At 42.8% G+C, this 24,773-nt stretch overlaps 1 protein-coding gene across 2 annotated transcripts in view; it reads left to right on the top strand.

The window, feature by feature from the left end:
* TEX2 (testis expressed 2) overlaps window positions 1–24,773 on the top strand; it is a 74,338-nt gene that overhangs the window by 5,024 nt on the left and 44,541 nt on the right. For both annotated transcript variants that reach the window (XM_077780297.1, XM_077780298.1), the window contains exon 2: window positions 6,830–8,495. In XM_077780297.1, the coding sequence (XP_077636423.1) occupies window positions 6,855–8,495 (1,641 nt within the window). In that variant the 5' untranslated portion in view covers window positions 6,830–6,854. The remainder of the gene's footprint in view (window positions 1–6,829; window positions 8,496–24,773) is intronic.

Below are 24,773 nucleotides of genomic sequence, written 5' to 3'. Positions count from 1 at the left end.
AATCCAAATGCTTAGCATTTCAAGGTTTTGAGTAATTGATTCCCTGCCCTTAATTCAAATATTAGCCTCCCATCCCCAGCGCAGCCCCTCAGCCGTAGCTAACCCAGCTGTTCAGTGACCCTCTTGTTTCCAATCTCTGTGCCTTTCCATGCTCGGATGCTTCATAACTGCAATATTCTTTTCATGTGTAGGCCACAGCCATGACTTTTCTGCTTTAAAAAAAAAAAATTCTTCCCAGGCTTCTTGAGTTAATTAGCACCATCTGATTTGGGCATACCTGTTCTAAGTTTTTATTTTACTCTAGGGCCTTTTTGCTTTCACATAGATGTCATACACAATGTCCATCTGTTGTCTCCTTGAGTTCCTCACAGTGGGTGGCACCAGCGTTATCCTTTATAAGCCTCCATAGGCCTTGTGTGATTGTGCTGGAGGTGTGACCTGGTTTTGAATGAGTTACTGTGAACTGAACTTGGATTTCATTATTAGATCTATCTAGCAGTCTGTAAAGCAAAATTCTCATTGTGTTGATGCATTTGAACACCTTTTTCCTCCATGGATACGGCACTCTTCCCAGCTAGGCCTCCTTTGTGGCCAGTAAAAGGTCCATGCCTCGGCCCAAGAGGGTGGACCTGTTGTTTATTAGCAGCTATAAAGCCTATGTTGTGTTGTTTGTGGTGCTGGACCCTGCTGGGTTGGAAGAGACTTTTGAGTGTGGGTCTCAGAACCTAATAACGAATGGGAAAGGCATTTTGAGTTTCTGACAATCAGTCAAAGTCTTGAGAGAGTTGCCTGTGCTGGAAGTGGAATACTTTCTTTTCTCTTTCTTTTCTTTTCTTAAATGAAACTAAGGCAGGGCTAGTTCATTATCTATAATGTCAATATTGATTTTTGTTTGTGAGGTGGAGTATTAACAGATTAGAATGGCTGCTGGCAATTCTCAGCTGCTTCATTGAATTTAAATGAATTACAGGATAGCTGTCAAGATGTACTTGAGATTTTTAGGCTAAATCAGACCTTCCTACTATGGTTGCTTTGACTAGATTCAGCGGTTTCCTCTGCAGCATCCAGGCGGAATAATGGAGTCTTAAGGCCTCTTTCATATTTTTTATAAAACCAAATCCTATTTTAAAATGCACAGATAAGAGGTATTAAGCCATCCTCTGCAACACAATGCAGCTTGCCTCTTTTCCCTTGCCAAGAGAAGTTTTTGAATTAAAACTACTGACTGACTCAACCCATGCTAGCAGATGGTACTCCTACATCATATGTCCAAGAGCAAACTTGTTCAGAGGCAGCAAATATCTAACAGCCTGAATTTTACAAAGACAAAGCATTTTAATAATGATCTTGAAGGATTAGTGATGCTCCTGAGAATTGAGGCATATTCCAAATAGGCTTTCTTCCTTAGATCTGCTGTATTACTGTACACTCTTTATCTGGAGACCAGTTCCATTCTCCGTCAAAATCACTCTCTTCCCTCTTTGCTTCCCTCTCTTTTTCCTTCCTCCAGCATTCCGTCTAATCTAGTATATGAATTAGAAAGTAATAATAATGTTGAGCATAATGGCCATATCACTATTTGCTTTAATGTGGGAGGACCAGGTGGATGAGTTTCTGATAAGTGAGCAGCCTGGAAGGAACTATTTTCTCTTTTTATGACTATAAAATCCCAGGACTGAATTGTTTCAAATACAGGTGGAGGTAGAAAGGGCAGTTTTTATTAGAAAATTAGTCCCCCACCAAAAAAAAAATCATCAGAATTCAGGGAGGTTATTATATCTGAGTTAATAAATGCCAAAACTGAGTCTTGAAATAGTTCATTTTTCATTATGTAGTCTGATTATTGTTGATTGGTTTTTCATTGCTGAATTAATGATGATAACCTTTTTGAGTGACTAGAAATAAAATAAATTTCATAGATAGTTCATAGTCTAACTCTGACTGTACTAAGTTTGAGTGCCTCATGGACTTCATGATAGGGCAGTTGGCTACTGGCTTCCTGTTTAAGGTCTTTGTTTTTCATAAGTTCAGGTTAGATGAGAGCCATTGATTTATTCCTTGTCTTTAGACTGGATAGATTCCTGCATAAATGCTAGGGAGAGAAGCCCTTCTTTGACGCTTTCTCAATCTTAATGAGAGCAATGACCATCTTTACAAGGCATAGTAACTGTAATGGAGAATTGAAATCAAGACCTTAGGAAAGACCCATCAGCAGAAGAGTTTGAAATTTCCTTTTCTCCGGAAACATACCTGACTAAGGCTAAAGTTCAGGGGGCATTGGACTCTAAAGTTTTTTTGACCCCTAAGAAGTATGGGAGCATAAATATAATTGCATTTGGTTTTTTTTTGTTTTTTACAATTGCACTTGTTATCTTAAAATGTAACCCTATGGTAAATACTAAAGAACAGTTTGAATAGAATTGTTTTAGTTGGCATGATAAGTAGTTCAAAGTGTTAAATATTACATCATTCTGAAGTTTTGAATGAATACTTTTCAAAATTTTTTATTTCAAATTTATCTTAAGTATACATAGCATAAAATTTACCATCCTAACTTTTTAGGTGTACAATTCACTAGTGTTAAGTAGATCCACATTATTATTCAACGAGTCTCCAAAACTTCGTCATTACACAAAACTGGAAGTCTGTGCCCATGAACCAACTCCCCACTTCCCCTCCCCCAGTCCTGGCAGCCGCGTTCTACATTGTGTTTATATGAAGCTGACTACTTGAGAAAGCTTGGATAAGTAGAATCACCACAGCATTTGGCTTTTTGTGACCGGCGTACTTCACTTAGCATTATGTTCTCAAAGTTCTCCACTCTAGGAGGGCAGGTTTGCTTCTTGTTCACCCACTGCTGAGTACATGTGGCCCTTTGGAGGAAGGAGCTTTTCATGGAAGGGTCTTCAGTTAGTGCTCCATCTCGGCCAGCCCCGAACTTTGATTTCTGCTCAGGAGAGCATTAAAATTCAAATTCCTGGGGCACCTGGGTGGCTCAGTCGGTTGAGCGTCCGACTTTGGCTCAGGTAATGATCTCCTAGTCAATGAGTTCGAGCCCCACATCAAGCTCTGTGCTGACAGCTCAGAGCCTGGGGTCTGCTTCAGATTCTGTGTCTCCCCTTCTCTGCCCCTCTAGGGCATACTTTTTTAGGATACTAGGTTATAGGATGGATATTGAGACGATGAGACAACTCTCTTATTTCTCTATGCAGCTGGCCACAGGCAGGTTGTTGAGAACTGAGCTCTTAGTTCCTGGGAGAGCTGTTCGTGGAGGAGCACAGAGGGCGGGTACCAAGTCCAGGACAAAGCAGTCATAAAGAACGTGCGTGACGTGCTAGAGGAAGCAGCTTGCTGTGGTAAAAAAGGCATCAGGACATCAGTGTCAAAAGCCGTGTCTAACTGTCCCTCCCTCCTCCTCTAGTCAGTGCTGTGGCCTTGAACAAACCATGTAATCTTCCTGGGCAACAGTCAGGTGCTCTTTTTTCTTGACCTTGGCTGTCCTGTGAGGCTGTGATTGTGAGAGGGTCGGTTTTTCTGGCCGCAGCAGTCAGGCAGTGGGAGGACCGAGAGGAGGAGGCTTGCAGTAATGCCCAGGAGGAGGGAGCGACCACTTGATGGGTTGTCTGGAAGCCATAGCATCCACTCTGGTTCCACTGCACTCACAATTATCCAGCAATTTTGGTCCTAGAAGCAGCTTTTCCTTAGTCTCATCCCCTCATTTTGCAGATGAGCAAACAGAGATTTTCTTGCATTTAAACAGTAGTAGTGCTGCTCTGGCCTCACATGCCATGTTTTAGTAAAACCAAACACAAAAACCAAACCAGTGAAACAGAGCAAGGCTTTGGTCAGTGTGGATTTGGGGGAGTTTACTCTGAATCCCTCAGGCTACTACCTGAGCCCTGGAGAAAGACATTAGATAGTGAGCCAGACTTCCTGCCCTTAGCTGGCTGGCTGGCACCCGGCTCTCCATGGGGTCCCCCGTAGGCCCTGTTGGCTGACACAGGCCTTGGGACAGTCTGATCAGAGATCAGCAGAGGTCCATTCAGCTGGCAAGTCAGGGGGCCTGACTCTGTGGAGGAGGGGTGGGTGAGTAGGCCCCTGATGATGGTGCTCCTTCGTGGGCAGGGGCCTGCTCGGGTACCACAGGCTCCTGGAGACACTACTGTTTTCTCCCATCGCCCTTGCCCGGACCTGACTTTGCCTGCCGATTCCCAGGCCATCCCACCCTCAGCTACAGACAGGCCTCTCCACTCTTGCCTTGCTCCGCAGAGGACCAGCTCACACTGTCCGGCCCCCCAGATCATGCTCTGTATCTGCATCTGTGCCCACAGGCATTTTAGCCTGCAGGCACCATAACATCAAGCAGCCTCAGAACAGCAAAGCCTTACAGATCATCCTTTGTGTTATTAAAGGAATTTAAACGAAACGTATTTTTCAGCCTACTGAGAATTAAGTATCATACTTTTCTTTTTAAATTACTTCTATAATTTTCTTTTTAAATTACCCTTATAAAACTAGGTGACAGTTAAATGAAAAGCATGTGTTGCACTTGGTATTTTTCTTCTTACTAAGCTTACAAACCTGTTGGCTTAAAGATAACCGGGAAGGATGGTCCTGGACCTGAAGCTTTGTCCTTCTAACTTGGCCCTCAGATCCTGGATTTAAATTGCTTTTCTGTCCACAAAGATCATCCCCTTTTCCTGACTCCACTGGGATAGGGGAGCCTGAGGGTCAGGAACGGGCAGGGACAAAGCTCTGTTGGGAAGATTCGGTGAAAGTAATTTTTCTTCAGTATTGATACTAAAAGTGTGCCATTTCAGATGTGCCCATGTGCAACTGGGCCCTTGAATGGTAATTCTTGTCATCATTGGGGTGTTTTCTGTTGAAGGGACCCAGGATCTCTGTTTCCTGCCCCCCTCCCACCATGGATTTACCTTTTCTCTTGTTGGTAGTACCAGTTGCCAGCATTTTGGATGTTAATATTCGGCAGACTTAAATTTAGGAGTTCTTCAAATTAAAGAAACAAGTGAGCAACATAATGTTGATTGTCGATGGTAGATTACTTGTATGAGTGTATTACATTGGGTTGCATACAATCATAATAAACGTGTAGGGTTTTAGATTTGGAAAGAACTCTTGATTCTCCATTTTACAGATGAAAATTCTGAGAACCAGAGAAGTTTAGGCTTGTTCGGGGTCCCACAGAGTGAGCTGGAAAAGGAGCAAGTACCAGAAGCCCTATTGGGTAGCTCCCAAGGCCACTCTTCTACTCCCCATGACGCTGCTCTTATACTGGTGGTCTCCNGATGCTCATCTTCACACCTTTTCCCTTCTGTCTAATCATGCCCTTTTGTCATAACCTGCCCATCTGTTTATTATTTTCTTTTTAAAATTTTAGTATACTCCATACCCAACATGGTCCTGAGATTAGGAGTTGGATAGCTCTACCAACTGAGCCAGCCAGGCACCCCTCCCTGACCCATCAGTTTAAAAAGGCTGAGCACGGGGCGCCTGGGTGGCTTAGTCGGTTAAGCGTCCGACTTTCGCTTAGGTCATGATCTCGCAGTTCGTGGGTTCTAGCCCCGCGTCGGGATCTGTGCTGACTGCCAGCTCAGAGCCTGGAGCCTGTTTCAGTCTGTGACTCCCTCTCTCTCTGACCCTCCCCTGCTCACGCTGTCTCTCTCTCTCTCTCCTAGAAATAAATAAAACATTAAAAAAAAATTTAAAAAAAAAGGCTGAGCAGGTGTCCTGCTTCCCACAGTGGTCTCAGCCTCCTCAGAATACCTGAAGTTCATTCTTCAAGAGTGTTCTTGCTCCTTTGACAGGGTCTCTTTCCAGATTGTGGTGTTAATTTCCACTTTGTAGGGTCTGTCATGTTGTGTGGTGTCCAGTAATTGGGCCTTTAGTGAATGGGGAGAGAGGTAATGTACTAGATCTCACAGAGTCGGCTTGGTATCTTTTGATTTCACTGCCCCAGGGTCTGTCTTCTCCCCCAGCTGGCTGCTAAGCTCCAGAAGAGCAGAAAGCATGGTTTCCCGTTTCTCACCATAGCCCTTAGAGTTCTTGGTTGGTGGTGGGTTACAGCATTGTTACTTAATTTTACTGCCCTCTGAATCATGGATTCGGTTTAAAATATGTTTCCTTTTTCCTGAAGCCCCAGTATATGACCATGTCTTCATGGCCACCTAAATACACTGCCATTTGGGGACTAAAGAAGCCAACAGGTCATAGTAATTCATTGACAGATTCCCTTTCCTCCCTTGGAGACGTTGCTGCTTCTTTGCAGTGGCAAGATAGTATGAGTCCGGGTGGGAGAGGCAAGCCAAATAATTGTTAGCATTGCTGAGAAAATTGCAATGAAAGCAGTAAACCTCCTGGGTTGGCTTTTTATAGCTAGAAAACGGTGGTGAAATTTTTGTTCCAAGATGCTCAAAATCACCAGGATGCCGCATTTTATCTTGTTGGACTTCTAAAGTAATGCTGGTAACATCTATTGTGCAGGTATTTTAAGTGTTGAAATCTAGAATTGCCGATAGAAACGAGCCAGTTAAGAGGGAGGAAACAATTACTCAGATGTGGTGAAAGTTAGACTATGTGGCATTTATAATACCGGTTTGGAGTTTGCTCATAAAAGAGAATGCCTAGCTGGGATTTATCTGGTGAAAATTAAACCATCAAACCAGCTCAAGTGACAAACAGTGGCCATCTGCCAAGTCAAAGCGTAATCACCATTTGGAAGTGAGCGTCATCTGTGCCCCCGGGGCCACATGACAGTTTCTCCTGTGGAGAAGCAGCTCTCTGACTTCTGGCTTTCTTGCTGTTTTCGCAGAGCCTGAGCCCTCGTGAAGCCGGCAATGACAAGTCTGAATGGTCGCCATGCCGAGAAAACCATTGACATGCCAAAGCCATCAGCCCCCAGAGTGCACGTGCAGAGGTCCGTGTCCCGAGACACTATCGCCATTCACTTCTCGGCATCCGGGGAGGAGGAGGAGGAGGAAGAGGAGGAGTTCAGGGAGTACCTCGAGGAGGGGCTGGACGACCAAAGCATCGTAACGGGGCTCGAGGCCAAGGAAGACCTCTGTCTTGAACCCCAGGCGGGCTATGACTCCACCGGCCCTGCTGCCCAGCCCATCCTGGCGGGGGGACTGCCCGTGTCCCCTGCCATTTTGCCCGTCTCTGAGAACACTGTAAAGCTGTCGGAGTCCCCTCCTCCGGCAGTGCAAGTATTAAGTACAGTGCCATTGGCTCTGTCCCCAGGGTCATCTTCGTCCGGGCCCTTAGCTAGCTCTCCCAGCGTGTCGTCCCTTTCTGAGCAGAAAACCAGTTCTTCGTCCCCGTTGTCCTCTCCTTCCAAGTCTCCCATCCTGTCCTCCAGTGCCTCAGCCTCCGCCCTCTCCAGTGCAAAACCCTTCATGAGCCTTGTGAAGTCCCTGTCGACCGAGGTGGAGCCAAAAGAACCCCCACACCCCTCGAGGCACAGGCACTTGATGAAGACATTAGTCAAGTCTCTGTCCACAGACACCTCCAGGCAGGAGTCAGATACTGTCTCCTATAAACCACCGGACTCCAAGCTCAATTTACAGCTGTTCAAGCAGTTCACACAGCCACGAAACACAGGTGGAGACTCCAAAACTGCGCCTTCTTCCCCACTGACTTCTCCCTCCGATACGCGCTCCTTTTTTAAAGTGCCCGAAATGGAGGCTAAAATCGAAGACACTAAGCGTCGCCTTTCAGAAGTCATATATGAGCCTTTTCAGCTCCTTAGTAAAATTATAGGGGAAGAAAGTGGCAGCCATAGGCCCAAAGCCTTATCTTCAAGTGCTTCAGAACTCTCCAATCTGTCCAGCTTGAACGGTCACTTGGAAAGCAATAACAACTACAGCATCAAGGAAGAGGAGTGTGACTCTGAGGGGGACGGCTATGGCAGTGACCCCAGTGTCCCCGGGGGTGACCCCCCCAGGTCCTCCGACGAGCCGCCCTCAAGAGAGGCGGAACCGAAGAGTTCCCAGGGCAGCGGTCTGAAGGACTTAGGCCTGAAGACGAGCTCGCTGGTTCTTGAGAAATGTTCCTTGTCTGCCTTGGTGAGCAAAGAAGATGAGGAGTTTTGCGAACTGTACACCGAGGACTTTGATTTGGACGCGGAGGTGGAGAGCGCGCTGGACAAGCTCCCGGATATCCCTGTCAAGCCCGAGGTGCTGGCGGATGACGGTCCGACTCTGGACAGTGAGGACGAGGCCCACTCGGCCGTGCAGCACCCGGAGCTGCCGGTGAAGACGCTGGGCTTCTTTATCATGTGTGTCTATGGGTACCTCATCCTCCCCCTTCCCCATTATGTGAGCGGACTCTTTCTGGGAATTGGTCTTGGGTTCATGACTGCGGTTTGCATGATCTGGTTTTTTACACCACCAAGTGCTCATAAATATCACAGATTACATAAAAGCCTACAACACTGGAACACAAGATCCCTGGATATCAAAGAACCAGAAATACTAAAGGTAAGTCTCTCTGCAGCAGCTGGCTAGCGCCCCCCAACCGTTCTCTCCCAAACAGGCTGATTTTAGATCCAACTTAATCTTTTTAGTTGATGGTCATGGGTTTTCACATAAGCAGCATTTTTAAGGCTTCAGGATCTCTTCACTCCTAGGGCACCCAAAAGATTTCTCTGGTAAACCTCATTCTAATTCAAGTTTCACCAGTTCACGGAGGAGTTTTTCAAAGCTCCTCCACGGTGCCAGCGAGTAGTATTTACGTCAAGTTTGTATCTCAGTCTCTCTCTCTCAACTTTCCAGGGATTTGTTTTTGCTGAGAATTTGTTATAGCTGAGCCTGTTAGGACTGCATGTTGTTGAGGCCCTGGAAGAGGGTTCAGCACTCCTGGGGTCCCAGAGAAGGACAGGAGGGAGAGAAGGCAAATTGGTGTCAGTGGATGGTTACTGCTGGTACTGCTCTTTCCCGTGCACACAGTGAGGTTTGGGCTGGAGAGAGAGAGAGACATTACCTTACACTGCATGACAGTCTCAGGATTTGGGCCTCCTCAGGGGGCTGAGATGATCCATTAGGGTGCAGGAAGAAAATAGTAGAACTTTCATTTGTATTTATTTGTACATATGTTAAAAGCTTCTGGGTTTTGTGTATGTGTCAAAATATACACAATATAAATGCACAGTTGTAACTTATATAGTTTGTAAGTCATAGGCACATATACATGTCGTGTGTGTATGTATATGCTTTTTAAATTGTGGTTAAATACAAATAACATACAATTTATCATCTGAACCATTTTTTAAGTTTATTTATTTTGAGAGAGAGCACGGGAGGGGCAGAGGGAGAGAGGAAGAGAGAGAGAATCTCAAGCAGGCTTTGTACTGACAGCATGGAGCCAGATGCGGAGCTCGAACTCCCAGACCACAAATCATGACCTGAGCTGAAATCAAGAGTCAGATGCTTAACCGACTGAGCCACCCAGGTGCCCCACCATCTGAAACGTTTCTGAGTGTACAGTCAGTGACTGTCTCATTCCGCAGATACTCTATACCTACTAAACAGTAACTCCTCACTCTTCTCCCGAGTATCTCATATAAGTAGAATCAGACAGTATTTGTCTTTTTGTGACTGGTTTGTTTCACTTAGCATAATCAGAATTAGTCCAAATTTCCTTTCTTTTCAGAGCTAAGTAATACTCTACAGTATATATATACTACATTTTTCTTATCCATTCATCTATCAGTGGACACGTGGGTTGCTTCCACATTTTAGTTATACTGAATAATGCTGCTATGCACATGGCTGCTATAGATAGCTCTTTGAGATCTTGTTTTCAATTCTTTTGGCTCTATACCCAAAAGTGGGACTGCTGGCTCCTATGGTAATTCTATTTTTAATTTCTTTAGGAACTGCCATACTGTTCTCCACAGTGGCTGCACCATTTTACATTCTTGCCAGCAGAGACAAGAGTTTTAATTCCTCCATATCCGCACCAACTCTTGTTTTCTGTTTTATTTTGTTTTGTTTTTATAGGTTTTTTTTTGGTAGTTCAAAGCTGATTTTATTTTCCTGTTAATAGATTTTTTCCTACTCTTTAAGTAAGAATGCCACAAAACAGCATCATCTCTTTTTATTGAAAAACAAGAACAAAAAACAAAAACAAAAAGCAAAAAATCAAAAGGAAGGATCCTAAGGGTCCAAAATACTGTTTGTTTTCTAGTTTCATAAACTTTTTACCTTATTCAGAAGAAATACGTGGTCAGTGTTTTAAAAACAGGAAACTGAAAGAAGAAAATTTTCTATCATGCTAGTGGGAAAGAATTGATGATTTTTATATATATCCTAGTTTTGTTCCTTTTTTAAATTCCTGCATATGTGAGTATATACATACTTTTTGTTTTGATTTAGTGGAATCGTATATTTTGCAGCCTGACCTTTTTTCTTTTTTTTGTTTATTACTTTTTTTAAATGTTTGTTTATTTTTGAGAGAGAGAAACAGATCGTGAACAGGGGAGGGGCAGAAAGAGAGAGACAGAATCCAAAGCAGGCTCCAGGCTCTCAGCTGTCAGCACAGAGCCCGACACAGGGCTCAAACCCGTGAACCGTGAGATCATGACCTGCGCCAAAGTCAGACACTTAATCGACAGAGCCACCCAGGCGCCCCTCACCTTTGTTCTTTCTTTCCCCATGGCAATATGTTACGGGACTTTCTTTTTTAAGAGAAACTGGTGTGGAGCCTTGAGGATATGACAAGCTTGGTGTTAATACATGAAGTAGGGTAAAAGTAACTCATTATGGTTGCTATGCTATATGTCCTCTAAGTAAGTTAGTATTTAGCAAAGCAAAATGCTACTTACATTTAACTCTGGCGCCTAATGATAGTGGCATTCAGTTTAAACTGGCGTGAGCATGTTATTGTTTTGGAAAGTTTTAATTTTAATCCATTCCATCTTCAGTGTTGAGTCCAGTCACTGCTATATGTCAAGAGTTTAGTAACTACACAGACCTTGCCAATGGAATAGGATTTTCATATTATGACACCATCTGGTTTCTTTGATCCAGTTGTGGAAAGAGTAAAGGCAGCACTGTGGTGTCGAGCACCTATACTGGGCTAGACGTTGGGTACATTCTCTCATTTAATCCTCATTACAACCCTTTTTAGTTAGGGAGTGCTTATGAGGAATGGAGGCACAGAAAGGTTAGGTTTCTTGCTCATGGTTACACAGCTTGTGAGTGGTGGAGCCAAGAAGAACTAATTATTTCCTTTAGGGAGGGTGTTTTGCCCTTGCTGCTGGAATAAATATATTTGAATCTTCCTGGTAAGAGAACAAGTCCTTAAGTGCTGTCTTGGACCTATAACCCAAGCAAATTACCTTGTGCTCTTTTATGAGCATTCTTTCTGATTGATGTTTGAACATGATTGTTTTGGTAGTTCTTTTTCTTAGCCTTGTGAGGGATGGCTTCCTTCTGTTGAGGAAAAGTACATTTCAGCCTGAGGTCTTTTGTTTAGTATGCAGGGCTGTGTTTAGAAACCTGGCTAAATACATTCTTTAGTTGAAAAAAGGGACACTACTACAGATTACGAGGGTAGGTTGTGTATTGTAAGCCAAAGATTTCAAATGCAAATGTTCTTTGGGCTTAATTAATTTTACTGAGTTGGAGATCATATTCTTGGGAACCATTTTAAAAATATGACGCTTTAAAACATTTAGCAGGGTTGACATTAAATTTAGGACCCAAATGTTGTGATAAGAAAAGGAAAGTATAGTGGAACCTAACTTTGAGCATCTATTTTGTTACATTTTCCCGTTGGACCTTGTGCTTTACTTTCTGTATGGGGTAGGATAACACTAGCTATTGTAACAAATTAGAAGTTTGTTTCTTGCCTGCACAACAGTCCAGTATTCCTGGTGAATGGGTCCCCATCCCCACATGTTAATTCAGGGGCCCACGTTTCTTCCATTGTGGCTCAGCAAACATTTTCTTAAATTAAGGCCAGATAGTAAATACCTCAGGCTTGTGGGTCATACAGTTTCTGTTGCAATCACTCAGCTCCGTATTATAGCGGGAAAACAGCCACAATGTGTAAATAAATGGGTGTGGCTGTGTTCCAATAAAACTTGATAGAAACAGACCTCGGGCTCAGTTTGTTGACCCCTGCCTGGGGTATTAGAGTTATTTGCATCCAGCTGGCAGAAGGAGAAAGAGAAAGGAATAGCCTATACCCGGAAGTGACACACATCACTTCTATTCACATCCCACTGTGAGCTAGTCATATGGGTCCTCCAAAGTGGAAGGGGTCCTCGGGAATCTAGGACTTGGCTTGTTCTTCCCAGCAACAGCCATACACTATAGCAAGGGGTGCCCAAAGTTTGAAGGCACAGTTAGCCTTCTCAGCCTCACTTTGTAAGTACTATGGTACTTACAGGTACCCTAGTTCTATGTATGTTTATCGTTCCTGTTCTCCAGTACACCATAAGCATCATGAATGCACAGGCCATACCCATCTTGTTCATCATTGTGTCCTCAGCACCTGGCACATACTGGGCACATGATAAGAGTATTTATTGGATGAATAGATGGGTAGGTGGGTGGATGGATAAGCGAGTGAGTGAACGAATGAGATTGTATCAAGAAATGTAGGCAATGAATCAGGATTGACCTGATCATCTCCTAATGAAGTTGCTTTTGTAACGAAATTCCCTGATGGGGTGCCTGAGTGGCTTAGTCAGTTGAGTGCCCAACTTCGGCTCAGGTCATGATCTCATGGTTCGTGGGTTTGAGCCCCGCATCAGGCCCTGTGCTGACAGCTCAGAGCCTGGAGCCTGCTTCAGATTTTGTGTCTCCCTCTCTCTGCCCCTCCCCTGCTCACGCTCTGTCTCTCTTTCTCAAAAATAAATAAACATTAAAAAAATTTTTAAAGAAATCCCTGATACTTTAAAAAAAATTTAGTCAGGCTGAAAGGGGTAGTCTTTTAAGAAGGTAAAAAATAATTACCAAAAAATGCAGATCAGTGAGAGGTTTTTTTTCTCCCCACTGCAGTGGAAAAGCCAAGATGGCCCATCTTTGACAGGACTTGAAACTTGATGTTTACTGCTTAGAAATCGTCTGGCAGCAAGTCTGCTTTTCTTTCACCTGCACTCATACAGCACTGGCCTCCTGAGTTCAAAGGGAAAAAAGACTGCTGGCGTCTGCCAAGTATAGCATTAAAGAAATGGGGATGGTGGCAAGTTCTAGATCTCTGCTCTCTAAAGGTATAATTTTAAAAGTGATGCAGGAGATTGGCCTTGGTTCCTCTATGAAACAGGTCTGTGAACCTATTCCTAGAGTAGAGTTGAAAGAGCCTTTTTTTTTTTTTTTTTTAATATTTACATCCAAGTTAGTTAGCAGATAGTGCAATAATGATTTCAGGAGTAGAATCCAGTGATTCATCCCCTACATATAACACCCAGTGCTCATCCCAGCAAGTGCCCTCCTTAACTGCCCTTTGCCCATTTAACCCATCCCCCAACCACCATCCCTCCAGCAACCCTCAGTTTGTTCTCTATATTTAAGAGTCTCTTATGTTTTGTCCCCTCCCTGTTTTTACATTATTTTTGCTTCCTTTCCCTTATGTTCATTTGCTTTGTATCTTAAATTCCACATATGAGTGAAGTCATATGATATTTGTCTTTCTCTGACTAATTTCACTTAGCGTAATACACTCTAGTTCCATCCACGTTGTTGCAAATGGCAAGATTTCATTCTTTTGGATTGCTGAGTAAAACTCCATTGTATATACCACAGATATATACCACATCTTCTTTATCCATTCATCTGTTGATGGACATTTAGGCTCTTTCCATACCTTGCCTCTTGTCAATAGCAAGCCAGTAGCGCTGCTATAAACATTGGGGGTACATGTGCCCCTTTGAAACAGCATACCTGTATCCTTTGGATAAATACCTCGTAGTACAATTGTTGGGTCGTAAGGTAGTTCTACTTTTAATTTTTTGAGGAACCTTCATACTGTTTTCCAGATGGCTGTACCTGTTTGCATTCCCACCAGCAGTGCAAAAGGGTTCCTCTTTCTCCACACCCTCCCCAACGTCTGTTGTTGCCTGAGTTGTTAATTTTAGCCATTCTGATGGGAATGAGGCGGTATCTCATTGTGGTTTTGTTTTGTATTTCCGTGATGATGAGTGGTGTTGAGTATTTTTTCATGTGTGAAAGAGCCACTTTTTGAAAAATAGCTTGATTTAGGGGCTCCTGAGTGGCTCAGTCGGTTAAGCGTCCGACTTCGGCTCAGGTCATGATCTCACGGTTCGTGGGTTCGAGCCCCGCGTCAGGCTCTGTGCTGACAACTAGCTCAGAGCCTGGAGCCTGCTTCAGATTCTGTATCTCCCTCTCTCTCTGACCCTGCCCTGCTCACGCTGTCTCTCTCTATCTCAGAAATAAATGAAACATTTAAAAAATTTAAAAAAAAAAAAAGCTTGGTTTAGGGAATTAGCTGTTTTGAGCTATTTTATATAGACCTAGAATTATCCTGTTGGTATTTATAGAGGATGTAATGGTGCAGTTCTTGAGGGCAAGTATGGAAACTCTAAAAACAATTCCAGAACATAGGCTAAAAAACCTGCCTGTGATAAAGATCTCTGGTCTAGAGGCACAGCCCGTTGACCGTGGTCCTCCATACCCATGCAGGAGCCCTGTGAACCACAGAGGCAGGAGTCCTGGTGCTCCAGGGCTATTTTAGGAGACTGTGTGTTTTTAAACTTCTGAGCCATGTAAGTTCTCATTGATGGGCCCAGGAAATCCTTGCAGCTGGGACTGAGAGTCCTAAATTGGCTCCATAAACAATCCAGAAAGCATTGCAGTTTTTCTTCTATGAGACTTCACATGAAGATGAAAGGGAGGAGAAAAGTAAAGCTCTTCTGTACTTTATCTGGGTGATTTTACTATTTTCACACTATACACATTTGTATTTAACTGTGACTCTGCTTCAGTGATGAGTATGTGGGATGGAGAGTCACGGAGACCAGTTTACAGCCAATAGTAGCTGTTCTCAAAGCCTGATAGGCAGTTGGTTAGGCCTCATGACCCTCTGCCATCTCTTACTCAACCCTGCCAGTCAGCAGCTCTCTGGTCCGGAACGGAAGCACTCCAGACCTCTTTGAGGCTAAACAGTTGTCACAAAGTCCACAGAATCACTCTTAGAACCTCCTCTGAAGCCTGTTTGTTCTTAATGTTGGGGCACGCGTGCATTATGAATTCATACATTCTCGCTGCTGATGAGAAGCAGCAAATAGGAGAAAGGTTGCCACACAGGCAGCCAAGTGTCAAGTTGAATTCGTGAAAGCCAGTGGGGAAGGCCAGAAGGTTAGGAGACCGTAATGTGACCGAAAGCTTGGCAGTCAGGCTAAGTTAGCTCAAGGCAGAGCCTCGTGTGTGCTGCAGGGTCCAAGGGCATCATTTCAAACAACGCCCTCTGTGTGGTAACTTTCTGGGAGTTTTATTTAGGGGGATGAGCTAGATACCCTGAGCTGGGCACCCTGGGAAAGAGTGGGTTTGGGCATGGGGAGAATGGGGCATTTAGACTCAGCATTGCCTTTGGGATGTTCATTTTTGCAGAGCATTCTTAAGCAAGTTGAATGCTTCTTCTCTAACAATGTACTTGTCGCTTGACCAGGAGTATACTTAGTTCAGTGCCATTCCTGCACACAGACATTCCACATGTCTATGATGATAAGCTTCCTAAAGATTTCAGAAGGTTCTTGGATTTATGTTCGAGTGTATGACTCATGCAGTTTTTAATTCTATTTATGGATAAATTCTTTATTTCAGACTTATAAACCACCTGCAGAACACAACAGTAGAATGTTGGTTTCTGGAATGAGGATCTGTTTTGTTGTTGTTGTTGCTGGTTTTGAGAGAAAGAGAGAATCTTAAGCAGGCTCCACGCTTAGTGCAGAGCCTGACGCGGGACTGGATTCCACAACCCTGGGATCATGAGCTGAGCTGAAATCAAGAGTCAGACACTCAACTGACTAAACCACCCAGGTCCCCCTGATCTGTCTCTTTATAAAAGATATGGCCCAGAAGGTTGACTAAAATTACATTGCCACCATTGCAAGACTAACAGAGATGAATTTTGGGGAACCATTTTTCCTTAGGTTCCTTAAAGATCAAATTTAGATATTTAATAAGAGGGATGATTTTTAAATAATCACATTCCCAAAATACAGGCTTTGGTTTTGATACATAAAAGAATAATTTTATAGGGAAAACATTATAAATTTTGAGAAGAAATTGAAACTTGTACATTTAATCTCAATTTCATGGAATGTTTTTTCTTTTAAGAAATTAGAGTTTGCATATCTTAAGGAGAAGACAGCCTCATTACATCCAGAAGAGACTTGGATTGCTTTTCATTGGTCTCTTATAACCCACAGTGCAATGAATAAAAAAGCATTTATTTCTACATTATATTGAACTGAAAATACCCTCTTCCCATAATGGGTCACTTGAGGTTTTATGTATGGCTTTTATAAACATGGCTGTTTCCCAGTATCCCTTGTTGCTTGAGAAGTATCAGGTGAGGTATTTCAAAGCAGGCAGCCCTCACTTACAAGCAGGTACCCATGCTTTAAAGTTGGTTGGAGAGCTAACTGTGCAGGAAATGCTTCCTGAATTCCATAGGAACAACGTAAAGAGGTCAGTTGACTCCAGAACAATTTTTTCTTCTTGAACTTTTATTTACTAACTTTTTTTTAATAAAAAATGTCAAGTATACAACAGAAGTAGAGAGAATAGTGTAATGAAACCCCATGTACCCAACACCCAGCCCTCAGCTTCAACAATTATCAACATTTTGCCAATTTCCCACCAAACTCATTAGCTTACAACATGGCTAAACAATAATTCTGGTTCACTTCTATATAACTTAAGTTTGTAGCATCACTTCCTTGAGAAAACATATCCTGAGTTCTGGTTATGTATTCCAGAACAGTCCTTTTTGGTTTTGTTCCAAGTTTCATCTATGGGGTGAGGAGACAGGCTGTGAGCATTGTGGGTCTCAATCATGCTTTTTGGAAGAGTAAGGTATTAACCATGAAAAAAAATCAATGCTAAATATCTTTTCACCTCTAAAATTTATTTTAATGTAGAAAGTACTAAGTTCATCGAAGATTGTTCTTATTATACAGTAGTTAGCCTTTAAGAAGAGGTCTGCTGTACCCCCAAAGGAGGTTGCCAACAAGATGGCATCAGAGCATGAACATGTTGGTGTGATGGTACCCAAGGCCGCTGTTGTGAACTCTGTTTCATTCTTTTCCTTCTTTTCAGTGGTCTCCGGGATGGGTTGCTATAGACTATCCAAGAAGAAAGTACTAGTTTCTACTTATATGTATTTTTACTCTTTCTATCTAAAAGTCTATAGGCCTTGCTAATATTTAACATGCAGATGACCATATATCAACCTTTGTCAGAATCCTTGGAAATTATCAACACGACTATTTGAAATATGGATTTACATCCATTATCATTAATGATGAACCTCACGCTAAGTATATATATTGTGCCTGGAGGTGTCAGCTAAAGATAAAGTTCAAAGCTGTCAGAAAGGAAGAAGGCTCGAAAACTTTCCAAAAGGCTAATTACGTCATCTTTTTCTCTTAAGTCCTATATTTCACTTTTTATAAAAGCTGTAATATATTAAAACATGAGTAATACACAAATGGGCATATTGTGTGTATATACTCAAAATTTTTTAGCTGCTAGGATGTGTGATCTAAAAAGTTTGTAGGCTACTAATTTATTGGCTTGCTAATCTATTATCTTATAATTTCAAAACTTGTTAATATGATATAATGTTTATTATGTGTTACCATAAACCAGACCTTGATTATTTCAGTGGTTCACCTAAGATCATGTTATTTTTTGGTCAAATGTGAATGTTTTCTCTTACTTTTCCTGCTCTTTGCCAGTGTGTTCTAAAAAGTGTTCTATGGTCATCTGAATTGGGGAGATGCTGCCCTGAATAGGAAAAGCTGAGATAAAGGCCATTTTGCCAGTTAGAGTCTGTGGCTTTGGTTCTGACTCCATAGCTTCTAGTGACATGGCTGTGAAGGTGACCTTGAAACAGGCAGTGGGAGAATGTGGATGATATTGATGCTGAGATTTCCCTCCCCTCGTGGACTTTTTTCTTCTCCTTCTTGATGGTATCTTTGAGCAGCACTTATGTTGAATGTTGACCATTTACTTGAGGCTGTCATTCATAGTATGAAGTCTAAATGTCTGTTGGTCTGTTGGTCTTTTATGGATAAGATCAAATTTATATCTAAAGTTCTGTACATTTAAGTAGACTGTAGACTATTCCTGCCGTATTCTCTAAGTCCATAATCTGTGATATCATGTTTTAACTGATGACTCCAGTTCTAAACCATTATTAATACATCAGAAAGGGTCAAGGGGCGCCTGGGTGGCTCAGTTGTTTACAACTTCAGCTTAGGCCATGTCTCACAGTTCATGAGTTTGAGCCCCATTTTGGGCTCTGTGCTGACGGCTCAGAGCCTGGAGCCTGATTCAGATTCTGTGTCTTCCTCTCTCTCTGCCCCTTCCTGTTCACTCTCTGTCTTTCTCTCTCAAAACTGAAAAACATTTTAAAAAATTGTTTAAACAGGGTTAAAACCTGCGAAAAGAAAACCTTTTATATGTTTTAGTTTTGGAGACAGAAGAAAAATAATCACCTGTTCATCTGCCTTCAGGGCCTCAGCCCTGGCTCTGTCCTGTTTAGGATTTGCTCCTTCCCTGATAGGCTAGATGAAGGAATGATGCAGGGGACCTGAGTGACAGGCAGCCTCAAATGCTAGCACAGCCACATGACAGCAGATGTCAGCCAATGCAACACTGAAAAGAGAGAGAGAAAGCCCCATCGCTTCCTCAGGCCAGAGGGCTGATGCTTTACTCCAGTTAGCAGAGCATCAAGCAGACCAAGAGAGCATCGGTCTTGACCTCCTGGTTGGCACTATAACTGAAAGTGAACACAATAGTAGTCTTTCCAGACTTTATTATTTTGCAAAAGGTTAATTGCAGCTTTTAATCTTTCCAAGGATGAAATGAGTCCCTTTATAGATTGTGGTTTGTACTTTCAGCCAGATGCAGCTTCTAAACCCAGTAGAGAATTGAATAGAAACCCCTGACTTTTACAGACGTGATCACAGGACCAGTCTGTGGGCCAGACAGCTGCAGCTCAGTTGACTGTGGTCATTGTCCCCCAGAGTATGCACTGTCTCCTTTTTAACAGTTCCAGCCTCAGAAAGAAACAAGGCTTGTCTGAGCTGCTTTCGTGTAGGTTGAGAACATCTCTGAGTTTTTTTAGTTGAGCTGTTGAAATGGAATGAGTTGTATATCTCTTTATACCCACTTCCATGTCCCATAACAAAATAAAATTGGAGAAATATCTTATTTGGTAAGAAATTCAGGGTTGAGGGGCGCCTGGGTGGCTTAGTCGGTTAAGCATCTGACTTTGGTTCAGGTCATGATCTCATCGTCCATGAGTTCGAGCCCCACGTCAGGTTTTGTGCTGACAGCTCGGAGCTTAGAGCCTGCTTTGGATTCTGTCTCCCTCTCTCTCTTGCCTCGTCCCCGCTGATGCTCTGTCTCTCTCTCAAAAAAATGAATAAACGTTAAAAAAATTAAAAAAAGAAATTCAGGGTTGAGAATGTCAGAAGAGCTGAGCAGTAGACAACTGGACACTATTTGAGGAAAAGGGTGAAGGCCTTGAAGTTGCCGCGCTGCTCTCAAATTTGATATTTGACTTAGATCTGGAAATTCTATTTGCAGCTTAACCCAGGGAGTTGGTCAAGCTGTGGGGAAAAAACAGGCCCATTGATGGTATCAAAGGCAATTGGGTATGTATTGGGAGATCACTTTTCTCAGGGACAGCCTGCCTGGTTTGGGGTCAGTAGGGTGCATTAAGGGACAGAAGCAGAAGCATCATGCCTGGCCACCTCTTGGTCTAGGCCTCCCAATAGCCAGTCAGCATCCTGACTGATGTGGGTGAAGAAGTAGTCTCTTTGAGTCTGTCAAGGTTTCCTTTCGTAGGTTGTAATGTTCTGGAAAGAGTCCTGAATGAGAGTCAGGAAACCTTGGCATCAGTCACAGCACCGACCTTTGTCTGCTGTAGGGAAATGGCTGATTCAGTTTCTGTCCTGAAAAGGTTTTGTGGTCTTTAACTCCTTTTTACTCTTTAATCTTAACTCTTAAGATTCTTCCCAAGGTTACTTATTCTCTCTCTTTTTTAAAGTTTATTTATTTATTTTGAGAGAGAGAGACAGGGAGAGAGAATCCCAAGTAGGCTCCGATGTGTCAGTGCAGATTCCAATGTAGGGCTTGAACTCACCAATTGTGAGATTATGACCGGAGCCAAAACCAAAGTCTCAACCAAGTGAGCCACCCAGGCGTGTGTTTTGACCAGCAGTCTGTCATGTAATTGAGATCGACTTATTCTCTCATTCTGTGCTATTTTGTGCAATTATAACTTGGCTTTCTCCTTGGGACCAGTGGCCAAGCCTTCTACTTCAAAGTCACCTCCGCCACTCTCTGCACTTGGTAGGATCTCAGCTCCTTCCTTCGTTTCTCTCCACTGATGCAGCTAGAACAGTACTTAACAGGCGTGTGAAGGGCACACCAGCCTGTCCTATTCACACTTGTGCTTTACATACAGGTTTCATTTAATCCTCTTGGGCACCCTCTGAATTAGGCTACGCTCACGTATTCAGTCAACAAACTCTCGTTACAACTCTCACTGTCTTGCCGTGTTTGTACTCAAGTAGACTAGGCAGTTAACAGATACAGTGATAGGAGGGAGGTAGTAGAGAACTGAGCCTAGGTGATCATAGAGACTCCCTAACAGAAGTGTCACCTTNTGGCGGGGGGGGGGGCAGGTGACCAGCCAGAAAGAAGGTGGGCCATGCCATGGAGGGGAGGTAGGAGCCTGGGCCTCACAGTCAGGTAGACTTGGCTTAAGTTCTGGATTTGCCACTCTCTGGACCACTTGTTTTGTTTTGTTTTTTTTAAACCACTCTTTAGGCAAATCACGTAACCTCTCTCATCATTTTCCTCACTTGTTTTTTTTTTAATGTTTTTATTTATTTCTGAGAGAGAGACAGAGAGAGACAGCATTAGCAGGGGAGGGTCAGAGAGAGAGAGGGGGAGACATAGAATCTGAAACAAGCTCCAGGCTCTGAGCTGGCTGTCAGCACAGAGCCCGATATGGGGCTCAAACCCACGAACCATGAGATCATGACCTGAGCCAAAGTCAGACGCTTAACCAACTGAGCCACCCGGGTGCCCCCATTTTCCTCACTTGTAAAGCCTTAGGTAATCAGCAGGTAGATAATGTAGCTGAAGTGCCTGGATCATAATATGAGCTCAAATATCAGCTCCTATTACAAATATTAATATTAATATCTTAAATCTTGTGTGTAAGATTTGTTCTTTTAACTTATATATGTAATTTGTACTTCAATAAAGTGCTGTTAGCATGGAGAAGTTACTACAGCTGGAGCAGAGGGTGAGGCGGAGACGGGGGAGGCATGAAGCTGGGAAATAAGCCATGTTAGACGCTCTTGCTGGTGAGAAAACAGAGGGTAAGCATCATCCAGCTTGGCAGTTAGCAAGTGGTGAGGAAGGACTGGAACCCAGGTGTGTCAGACTCCTCAATTCTGCTCGTGTTTGTGGGCGGGTTTCAGGGCATGTGTTTTGGCCAGCAGTCTGTCCTGTAATCAAGTACGATCAAGGGTCGGACCTCACTTTAGCCAACTATGGTCTACCACAGCCCATCAAATTCAAATCATGCAGTTGAAATCCTGATTCGTGGGTTGTATTTGTTTGTTGGCAGCCATCGGCTTTAGCCTCTTGTAGCCCTATAACACAAAGAGAAGAAAATGGCAGTGCAGGAAGAAGGCAATGTGAAGTTAAAAGGCAAGGAGGAGCCATGAGAGCCTTTGTGTTTGGAGCACAGCCACTTGTGGTTTTGAAAGGAGCAGGTAGGGAGAAGGAGGGTCAAGCCAGCCCTGAGCCAGGGGAAGGGAGCTCAGAGCCCCCTGGACCTTCCCCAAGGAAAGGCGTCTCCTAGATTCTCTTCCCAGGCCTCCCCCTGCCTCTCAATGCTGTCTCCTCCAGTGGGACAGGTATACGGTTTTGGGTTTTTTTGTACTGTGTACGACTTGAAACTCTCTTTTTTTCCTCCACGTGCCTTTAAATCAAGGTGTTCTAGTATTTCTGCAGTTTGGCAAGTGGTGGAGGGTGGCCTGTTATCTGTCAGAGCAGTCAGCAAAGGACAACCACATGTCATCTCGGAACTACAGCCATGTTGGGGGGATGCAGGCTGCCCCCTGTGGGAACTCCGGAGGGCTGGCCCTCTGGCTTGGGTAGGAGCTCAGGCTGCTGGGTTGAGAGCATGGCTTAGTGGCTAAAAACCAATTCCTGAAGCACTGTGGAAATGATTGCTCTTGTTAACCAGATACAAATACCCACAGAGGGTATCACACATGCTGTGTATCCTCAAGTAGCCTCTCTTCTAGGTAGATGTACACTCAGAATGAAATAATTAAAAAAAAGCAGTCCCTGTTGGGGACCATATGGCTAAATGGCTCATAAAGACATTGATAGCAAGCAGCTCTTTTAATCTCATTCCCTTACCCTAAGAAAGTCTTCAGCACCCACCCTTCCATCCCCCCTCCATGGATTCTTCTTGGCTTTAGTAGCCCTGCAAGTAAATACAACCTGGCCTTTCAGCATGGCTCTGAAGTAGCCCAGAAAAATAGGCTCCTCTTCAAGCTCTTTATTAATCTCTTGCCTATAGAACTTTAGGCCTAGTAAGCCTACTTATATAAGAAAGTATTTTCTGCAACCAAACTGAATAAAAAGAAAATGGTGGATTGTATGCAGGAGATTTTTAGTGAAAATGTTTGAAACCTTTTAGATAAACATTGTTTAGAAAGACAAATATATTTATAGAAAATGCCTATTTTTTATAGTGTACATGAACATTCACCAGATAGACCATATTCTGGGTCATAAAATTTTAACAAACTTAGGAATGTCTAGGTGGCTCAGTCAAGTGGGCGTCTGACTCTTGATTTCAGCTCAGGTCATAGTCTGTGGGTTTGAGCCCCACATCGGGGCTGGATTTGGAGCCTGCTTGGGATTCTCTCCCTCTCTCTCTGCCCCTCCCCCATTTGTGCTCAATCTCTCTCAAAATAAATTAATTAACATAAAAAAACCTAACAAATTTAAAAGAACTGAAATTATACAAAGCATGTTCTCTGACCATCATGGAATTAAACTAAAAACCAGTAATGGAAAGAAACCTGGAAAATTTCCAGGTATTTGGAAATTAAACAGCATACTTCTAATTAGCCTGTTGGTCCAAAGATAGTCATAAGGGAAAATAAAAAATATTTTAATCAAATGAAATTGAAAATACCTATCAAAAATTGTAGCTGGCACAGTGCTTAGAGGGAAATTAATAGTATTAAGTGCTTATTTTTAGAAGTACAAATTACCAATATTAGGACAGAAAGAGAGGATATCACTAGACTCTACAGACTTAAAAGCATAATAGAGAAATATTACAAACATCATACCCAGAAGTTGGACAATTTCTATGAAATTCCTTATAACACACAAACTATCAAACTACCAAAGCTCACTCAAGAAGAAATAGCCTGAATAGTCCAGTAGCAATTCAAGAAATTGAATTCATAGTTTAAAACCTTTCTATGAAGAAAACTTCAGGTTCAGATGGCTTCCTTGGCAAATTGACTAAACCTTTAAGGAAGAAATATTTTACACAAACCCTTCCAGAAAATAGGAGAAGGAACATTTCCCAGTTCCTTTTATGAAGCTAGCTAGTATTGAAAGATATTGCAAGAAAACAATAGACCAATTTCCCTTATGAACTTAGAGGGACAACTGAACAAAATAATAGCAAGCCAAATTCTGCAGTGTATAAAAAGAATAATAATACTGCTCTGCTGGTAAACTGGCTCTCTTTGTACTGCTCACTGATTTCCATGGTGTAAAAACTCCCACATGGCTAATTGTAAGCTAACAGTGTGAGGTCACTGACCATGGGAGTGAGGAAGAGATGTGTAGAATTAGCTTTTGTGAGCTGGTGTGATCCAGCGTCAGCACCATGACCAATATGCAGTTTTCCCAAGATTGCAGGACTGGTTCAACATTCAGAAATCAATGAACATACTTCACCATAATAACAAACTAAGGAAAAAGACCAAAAAACAAAACAAAACAAAACAAAACAAAAACTATAAACCAAAAAAAATGTACTTAGGTTCTGTACATAGCAAAATAAAACTACCCAAACTGATAACGCTTAACAGTACAGTCTGCTTCAGGCCCCACTGTGCTCTATGTCGCCTGTCCCCTTTTTCATTTCATTGCTCTGATCATTGCAACACCTAGATTACACCCTCTTCCTGTGGCCACTGCTTGCTTATTCAACATTTTTAGTAGATGCAGTGGCACGTTAGGAGGAGGAAGAGGTATTCCTAATGCATGCATGCACGCAAAAAAAAAAAAATACACCCTACTGAGATCTATAAAACCATATAATTGACTCATAAATTTTGCACATACACCCCATGACGAAGTATGTTTGTCTGTCTGTTTTTAACTTACATTCAGGGTACTCTTTGTGACAACCTTTTTATGGTTACCCTAGCAGGGTGATAACATGGTGAAATGAAGACCTGATTCTCTTCTGAGTCAGAAATCCTGTCCCTT

The sequence above is a fragment of the Crocuta crocuta genome, unplaced genomic scaffold, assembly GCF_008692635.1.
Source record: "Crocuta crocuta isolate KB4526 unplaced genomic scaffold, BGI_CrCroc_1.0 scaffold288, whole genome shotgun sequence".
NCBI classification, from domain to species: Eukaryota; Metazoa; Chordata; class Mammalia; order Carnivora; family Hyaenidae; genus Crocuta; species Crocuta crocuta.
Note: the sequence above shows the minus strand (reverse complement) of the source record. Positions and strands in the feature narration are given on the sequence as shown.